This window comes from Mastomys coucha, unplaced genomic scaffold (assembly GCF_008632895.1).
Source record: "Mastomys coucha isolate ucsf_1 unplaced genomic scaffold, UCSF_Mcou_1 pScaffold7, whole genome shotgun sequence".
NCBI lineage: Eukaryota > Metazoa > Chordata > Mammalia > Rodentia > Muridae > Mastomys > Mastomys coucha.
This window is the reverse complement of record NW_022196913.1, coordinates 93791138-93799782: the sequence shown is the minus strand read 5'-3', so window position 1 is coordinate 93799782 and position 8645 is coordinate 93791138. Positions and strand designations below refer to the sequence as shown.

General features: G+C 39.3%; 1 protein-coding gene across 2 annotated transcripts in view; it reads left to right on the top strand.

Annotated features, from left to right (window-relative positions):
* Nucleotides 1–6726, top strand: part of Mrpl13 (mitochondrial ribosomal protein L13) — a 25441-nt gene extending 18715 nt beyond the window's left edge. For both annotated transcript variants that reach the window (XM_031358032.1, XM_031358033.1), the window contains exon 7: nucleotides 6482–6726. In XM_031358032.1, coding sequence (XP_031213892.1) covers nucleotides 6482–6503 — 22 coding nt within the window. In that variant the 3' untranslated portion in view covers nucleotides 6504–6726. The remainder of the gene's footprint in view (nucleotides 1–6481) is intronic.
* The last annotated feature ends 1919 nt before the right edge of the window (nucleotides 6727–8645 follow it).

Here is an 8645-nt window from a genome sequence, read left to right as displayed (position 1 = left end):
TAAGGGTTTATCTATTTTGTTGATTTTTCTCAAAGAACCAGCTCCTGGTTTTGTTGATTCTTTGTATAATTCTTTTTGTTTCCATTTGGTTGATTTCAGCCCTTCTGTTTGGTTATTTCCTGCCATCAACTCCTGTTGGGTGAATTTGCTTCTTTTTGTTCTACAGCTTTCAGATGTGCTGTCAAATTGCTGGTGTATGCTCTCTCCAGTTTCTTTTTCAAGGCACTTAGAGCTATGAGTTTTCCTCTTAGGACTGCTTTCATTGTGTCCCATAAGTTTGGGTATGTTGGGGCATCATTTTCATTAAACTCTAGAAAGTGTTTGATTTCTTTCTTTATTTCTTCCTTGACCAAATTATCATTGAGTAGAGTGTTGTTGAGCTTCCACATATGTGTGGGCATTCTATTGTTTATGCTGTTATTGAGGAGCAGCCTTAGTCCATGGTGATCTGATAGGGTACAAGGAATTATTTCAATCTTCTTATATCTCTTGAGGCCTGATGTGTGACCAATTATATGGTCAATTTTAGAGAAGGTACCATGAGGTGCTGAGAAGAAGGTATATCCTTTTGTTTTAGGATAAAAAGTTCTATAGATATCTATTAAATCCATCTGCTTTATAACTTCTGTTAGTCTCATTGTGTCCTTGTTTAGTTTCTGTTTCCATGATCTGTCCATTGCAGAGAGTGGGGTGTTGAAATATCCCACTATTATTGTATGCGGTGCAATGTGTGCTTTGAGCTTTAGTAAAGTTTCTTTTATGAATGTAGATGCCCTTGCATTTGGAGCATAGAGGTTCAGAATTGAGGGTTCATCTTGGTAGATCGTATCTTTGATGTGTATGAAGTGTCCCTCTTTATCTTTTTTGATCACTTTAGGGTGAAAGTCGATTTTATTTGATATTAGAATGGCTACTCCAGCTTTTTTCTTGGGACAATGCATTGGCTTGGAAAATTGCTTTCCAGCCTTTTATTCTGAGGTAGTGTCTGTCTTTGTCACTGAGGTGGGTTTCCTGTATGCAACAAAATGTTGGATCCTGTTTACATACCCAGTCTAATAGTCTATGTCTTTTTATTGGGGAATTGAATCCATAGATATTAAGGAAAGGTAATTGTTGCTTCCTGTTATTGTTGTTGTTAGAGTTGGAATTTTGTTCATGTGGCTATCTTCTTTAGTTTTGTTGGAAGATTACTTTTTTGCTTTTTCTATGATGTAGTTTCCCTCCTTGTGTTGAAGTTTTCCATTTATTACCCTTTGAAGGGCTGGGTTTGTGGAAGTATAGTGTATAAATTTGGTTTTGTCATGGAATACTTTGGTTTCTCCTTGAGAAACTTTACTGGGTACAGTAGCCTGGGCTGGCATTTGTGTTCTTGTAGGGTCTATATGACACCAGTCTAGGATCTTCTGGCTTTCATAGTCTCTGGGGAGAAGTCTGGTGTAATTCTGATAGGCCTGCCTTTATATGTTACTCAACCTTTTCCCCTTAATGTTTTTAAAATTCTTTCTTTGTTTTGTGCATTTGGTGTTTTGACTATTATGTGACGGGAGGAATTTCTTTTCTGGTCCAAACTATTTGGAGTTCTGTAGGCTTCTTGTATGTTCATGGGCATCTCTTTCTTTAGGTTAGGGAAGTTTTCTTCTATAATTTTGTTGAAGATATTTACTGACCCTTTAAATTGGAAGACTTAACTCTCTTCTATACCTATTATCCTTAGGTTTGGTCTTCTCATTGCATCCTGGATTTCCTGGATGTTTTGGGTTAGGAGCTTTTTGCATTTTGTGTTTTCTTTGACTGTTGTGTCAATGTTTTCTATGTTATCTTCTGCCCCTGAGATTCTCTCTTCTATCTCTTATATTCTGTTGGTGATGCTTGCATCTGTGGCTCCTGACTTCTTTCCAAGGTTTTCTATCTCCAGAGTTGTCCCTTTTTGTGATTTCTTAATTGTTTCTTCTTTCATTTTTAGGTCTTGGATGGTTTTGTTCAATTCCTTCACCTGTTTGGTTGTACTTTCCTGTAATTCTTTAAGGGAGTTTCGTGTTTCCTCTTTAAGGGCTTCTACTTGTTTACTCATGTTCTCCTGTAATTCTTCAAGGGATTTCTGTGTTTCCTCTTGAAGGGCTTGTACCTATTTACCTATGTTCTCCTATATTTCTTTAAGGGATTTATTTATGTCCTTCTTAAATTCCTCTATCCCCATCATGAGATATGATTTTAGATCCAAATCATGCTCTTCCATTGTGTTGGGGTATCCAGGACTTGTTGTGGTAGGAGTACTAGGTTCTGATGATGCCAGGTAGTCATGGTTTCTGTTGGTAAGATTCTTGCGTTTGCCTTTAGCCACTGTTAATCTCTGGCGTTATATGTTCTTCCTGTTTCTGGCTGTGTCTGTAAGCCTGTGTCAGCACTTCTGGGAGATCAGCTCTACCCTGGCAGGACCTATGTGCAGAGGGCTGTGGATCAGCCATCCCTCCTGGGTGCACATGGATGAATGAAGGCTGCAGTTTCTGTGGCCTGTGTCTCCCAGCTGGCCCCACCTGAGACCAGGAGTTGGAGCACTCCCTGGAGAGAAGCTCTCTCCTTTTGGGAAAGGTGTTCATAGGGTTGTGAATCTGCCATCCCTCCTCATTGTACAAGGAGGTAGAAAGGATCCTGTCTCAGCTACCTTACCACTTCTGCAGCCTGAGCCTCCAGGCTGGTCCCGCCTTAGAAAGTCAGTGGAGAGAAAATGGTGGATCTCACCTGAGCCCTGGAGTCAGAGCACTCCCTGGACAGAAGCTCTCTGCTTTTGGGAAAGGTGTGAAGAGAGGGTTATGGATCCGCCGTCCCTCCTAGTTATAGAGGGAGGTAGAAAGGATCCTGTCCCAGCTACCCTCTCACTTCTATGACCTCCCAGATATTCAGTTTTAATAAAATACATTCTAAAAAAGTAAATAATCTTAAAAAATAAATAATCTTTGAAGTTCCATCAAGTTGCCTTCCTGTAACAACATCCCATAAACATAGTCAATGTCTAATATTCTTATAGAATCTCTGTCAGAAATAAGCTTATATTCATGACCAGCAGGATCATGATATTATTTTGTTTGTTTGTTTGTTTTTGAGACAGTGTTTTTCTATATAGCCTTGGCTGTCCTGGAACTCACACTGTAGACCAGCCTAGCCTCTAACTCAGAAATCAGCCTTCCTCTGCCTCTCAAGTTCTGGGATTAAAGGAGTGCGCCACCACTACCCAGCTGTGATAGCATTTTTTAACCAATCTACCAGGGATACAATTAAATCAAACACATTTTATAAACTTGAAGTTATAATATAGTCTAAAGAGTTTAACCAAAGCAGTGTGGAAATACACTTACATTCAAAACAGTCTATTTAATCAAACAATACTGGTCACAACTGCTTATTTTGGTAACTGACTGTCTCCACTATATAAGTACAGAAAGGGCTTCTCTGCAGTTATTTAAGGAGACTCTCAGTGCAGCTTGGAGCTGTTTGGCTTAGTTTCGTTCCTTCTGTGGGATGGATTTACCTACCCTTTCACTTTGTATTCCCCTGTAGCAGGAATACGCATTAGACAGCGGGCTTCTCTTTATGGTTCATTAAAGTAGTGGTCTCCCCCTAAGTAGTTATGCCACATATGTTAACTTCTGTTGCCAAAAGAGTAAGTGGATATACATGTACTTAAACTTTATTGTGGTATAGGTATAGTATTCATTTAACACAAATCATTCAAAATGTCATTTTCTCTGCATGCTAGAGCTGATATTGGGTCCAGTTAGTTTTTAGTGCATGAAGTGCATGTGACCAGGGAAAGCTTTATAGACAACCAATTCTGGCAGCTGTAGGACCAAATGCTGCTCTGCCGTTACTGTTATCGATGAATAAACTTTAATTTGATGTAACTTTAAGTTTCAGTAACCACAGGTTACTTACTGGCCTGTGCCATTAAAGCTTAGCACTTCAAGTTCTAGTAAATTTCTGTATACTTCAAAAGTAAAGTTAAAATATCTCAAATACCATTCAATTCAATACTGGAAGTAGAATTTCTTACTATTGAATTCTCCTCTATGAGAAGAAAATCTCTCCTTTTGGAGGAAGAATTTACCTGAAACAGCTTTTATTCCACCAAAATAGATGATTCAGGAATTTAGTCTCCCTTTGGAATATAATCATTAGCAGTTATTCAGGATCGATCTGATGGTGAATCTGCAGAGATATGATAGAAACAGGTGTGCTGAGACCACATCAGGAATGAAGATACTGCAGATACTAGGACGTCACTCCCTGTGGGTGGGTGGGTGTGGGGTGTGTGTGTGTGTTAACTAAACTTATATTGGTATTTTTTTGGCTTTTGGTAATAGGGAAATTTTTAAACTTTAAATTTTTAGTCTCAGAGACTAAAGCTTTTGAACGGCAGCAATAATTGTCAACCTAAATATTAAGCCAGCTGGTGATTACTATGTTTGATTTCATTTTATTCATAACTACTACTCTTGGGGTTTCATTTGAATTGTTTTAGTGCTTACAGAGGCTCTGGTCTCTTAGGCCTACTCTCAGCATATGCTGACTCCATTTTGCCAAGTTACTGATTAGTCATTTTTTAAAATAATGCTATGAAATAAGAGATGAAAGCTGTGGATGGCAAAATCATAACTTTTAAAGTCAAGCCATTTTCATTTGGCCGTTCATCTGACTTCGTTCATTAATGGGTAAATTTCTCATGTGCTTTACAGTGCAGAACTTTTTTGAAGAAAATGTTGTAAAGTTATATATTATGCTCTAGATAATATGAAGTAGGTATGTGCCTGATTGAGCTCATCATGATTATGGGGTTTATACTTAGAATATCTCCTTATTTATGAGAAGAAATTTAATAAAAGAAGGAAAGAGAGAAAGGAAGGAAGGAAGAAAGAAAGAGAGAAAGAAAGAAAGAGAGAAAGAAAGAGAGAGAGAAAGAGAGAAAGAAAGAAAGAAAGCCAGCAAGCAGACAGTCCTTCCTTTACACATCCATTGCCTGAAATCATAGCTTTCAAGTGGACAGTTATTTTAGTACTATCATATCAGTAATCATTTCCATAATTGTTGCAATTTTGCCAGCATATTACTCAATTCCAATAGTCATATCCTGTGTGGTACTCTCATTGAAATGGAAATTTTTTACTATGTGGGCGAAAAATTAAAATTGGATTTTAAAAATTGTTTAGTTTTGAGTTTACATAGTCCTTCTGTCAGAGAGCTTTTGTCTGGAAAGACTGCATAGGTGAACATTTTTAAATCTTGAACTGCTTTGCATTTTACTCCCTCGCTTGTTAATTCAACGATGCTTTATATTAAACAAAAGTCACCTTTGTAGAGAAACTGAGTGGAAAGTCTTAGCATCAGTGGTGCTTTAAACTTAGAGTGAACCCACAGTGCCCGTGTAACACATGCTACAGTGTGTGCATTTTAAATGACAGTAGGGCGGAGAGGATGCAACTGAGCAACACACATGATGCTGGGCACAGTGGCACAGAAAACACCACGGGAGCACATGTCCAGGCTCTAGCCAGTGAAGGGAGCAGGGAGTTAGTCTTAGTGCATGCCCTCTGGAATGAGAGCCATTCATCCTAATAAGGTGCATATTGCCAGTTTTATTGTAAATAATATTAAAACAAGAGGTTTGTCCATGTCGTTATAAAATGTGCATTAGCTCATAAACTTGAAGGTAGTGAGGAAAGATTTTACCTTCTCTAATCCTATAAGGAGCAGGGATCTGGGTAGACAGCAGCAGGGAATGGTGCTAAGCTAGCCTGCTCATGTGGGGTTTTCCCACAAGACTTAACTAAGTGACCGTTCCTTACAGTCAGGAGCTATTAGTGAATGTGGGAAAGAAGATGTGTTCCAACTTTCCCATCCTGTTTTAGCCAGTCCAGCACTGGCCTGCACCGTAGATGTGGGGATGTGCAGTGCTGAGTTTTGCTCACATGCGGCCTTCTCAACAGCTGTTCTTCTGGGTATGAACAGATCAGCAGCACTTGTTAACATAAAAAGAAATCTATTTTAATGGGGAAAAAAACCTTAGGAATTTAGGGGTTTGGGGGGGGTTAAAGCACATAAACATGAATCTGGAGATCTGATAGCACCACATGTGGGAGTCAGTTATCTCTTGCCCTGGTGTGGGACCCAAGGGTCTGTCTTAGGTCAACAGGCCTTCACACTAGCACCTCTACCCATTGAGCTATCCTACCAGCCTGAGAAACTGAAGATTTTAAGTTACTAAATACATATATATGTAGGCACAGAGAAGCTGTGATTTACTTTGTAAAGTACTTTGAAATTGTCACTTGTTGTACAATACTTTAGTTTTTAGAAGTGTTGCCCTTAAGTGAACAATTACTTCCATTTTAAAGTGGAAAATCTTGTTCATCTATGAGAAAATGAAATAGTGGTCCATGAAGAAGTACACATGGCTTGGTTTTTGTTTTTTGGTTTTTTTATCTTTCAGACCTGATGATTTTCGGATGTAGGAAAATGGAAATGGTCGAAAATTACAGCAAGAGACTAACTGCTTCAGGAAGTATTCCCGTGACCCAGGGCAGAAAGAAAACACACGAGCTCTCTGTGGGGGAACACTCAAGAAGGCCAGGCCTCAGTGGGAAAGGGCCGTAGAACATGCTGTTTTACAGAAGTGTCTTGTGTAACCTGCTTTAAATGCTATAAGTGCTAATAAAATGCTTACTTGGTTATCTACTCAATGTCTCTTACTGAAAACATAGCCCCTCTATAACATGCAGTTATAAGTCAAAACTCCATTCCCGATTCCTCTCCTTACCTGCTGTGCCTTATCCCACACTCTGGAGAACTCATGAGTGCTCAGTGCTGATATGCTGCTGCCATCTTTTTCTGTGTCCTGAACAGCCAGTTCTGTTGTTTATGGTCTAAGGAGATGCTGGAGGATGTAGGAGGTGGAGGTTAACTTTAGATGACTCCTCTGATGCACCTGTCAGAAAGTTTCAGCCATGCTAGATTTGACTGTTTTGGTAAGTGGCTCTTTTGACTCACTTTTGCTCCCATGAGTAACTCCAATGAGCTCATTGGGTCACCAAGCCAAACACAGGTGAATTTTTGGTTTGTTGATTCTCTCTTAGGTCAGTCAGTCTTAGAAAATCCTCAACATAGGTGTGGCTTTTTCTTCCAGTTCCCTGTTGGCTAGGCATCGAATTCTGTACATGCAGAAGCCAATGTTGTTTCACGTCCCCTGGTGCTAGAAGGGCTGGTAAAGATCTGATAAAGACAAGGCTAAGTATAGAAGTGCAGTCTTTGGGGGAAGAAAATGGTTGCTGAAGGCAGTGAGGGAGACACCCATGATACTGTTCTAAGCCACCATCCTCTGGGCCCGCATTTTTTTCTTCACACTACATATGACAGAACATTTGCATGCACACATACCAGGGGTCTTGGAGCTGAGTCATGACTGATTAGTGAGAGGATATAATAGTCTCATCTGTAGTTTTGTTGAGATGAAGATCAGCATTATTTCAGTCATTTAGGAAAATATACCCTGACAAATACCAAGAGCCTCAGACTAAATATGCAAGGACTTAAGAAATATTATGAGTGAATGAAGAAATGTGGTCAGAAAGGTTTGGGTTCAGTCACCTGGGTCCCCAGTCGCTGGTGTAGTTTAAGGTTGTAGTTATTGGCCAGTTCTGAAGTCTACATGTTTATGTTCTCAAGACACTGGCTCAAGTCTGACATAGGATTTATGAATCAATCCAAGAGTCTTTCTCCTGAAGATGCTAGTGCGGGATGTGTTAGAAATACCTGTAAGATTCCAGGTTGACAGGAGGCTGAGGTATGTCTTCTCATTGATAACATCGCCTGGTTTTGTCTTTCATTCATTTAGCTTTTCATTGCCCAGGATCTCGCTGGACTAAGCCAGTTCTGAACTTTGTAACCATTTGTATGATTCTGTAAGAGTGTATTAATGTTTTTCTTTAGCAGAAAGAACTCCGATGGCTCTTTGCCCTGCATCATTTTAATAAAGTGATAATTGATTTTTTTTCCCAAATAGATCCTAGATTAGAACTAATGGGAATGTCTTTAGATGAGAAAGCCAAAGGCCTTAGTCATTTTATACAATTGATTTTTTTATAGTTCCATTTATTTATTAATCCTGAGGAGTTCAGAGCATTGACAATTGCAGACACAAGGAAAATTCTGCAATAAAAGGCTAGGTTTTACAAATAGATTTAAGTGTGTGTTCCTTATGATGAGTTTTACAGTCACTGTGTAATTTAGCAAAAGTGCTCCCAGAAGGAAGTAGGGAGAACTTACCTAACAGAAACTTCCATGTTAGGACAGTGTCTTTCTGACAGCCATCGTAAAAGCAAGAGAGCTGAAAGAGTATAATAGCTCCAAGATTAGCATATTATCACACCCATTGATGTGTCCTCAGATGAAGTTGGCATGGGTTTGATTCAAGAAAGATGAGTGTAAAATTTTCCTCCACTTCCATAGACCGAGAGAGGTCCAAGGTACCCGGCTGGAGCACTTTTCCTCCAGTCGGCTTTCATGTCAAGTCCTTTTTACTTTGAGTTGATGGAATCATCCGATTTTCCTCATCTTTCAAGGGAGACTACCTAATTCTACCTCATCCTGAGTTTTTA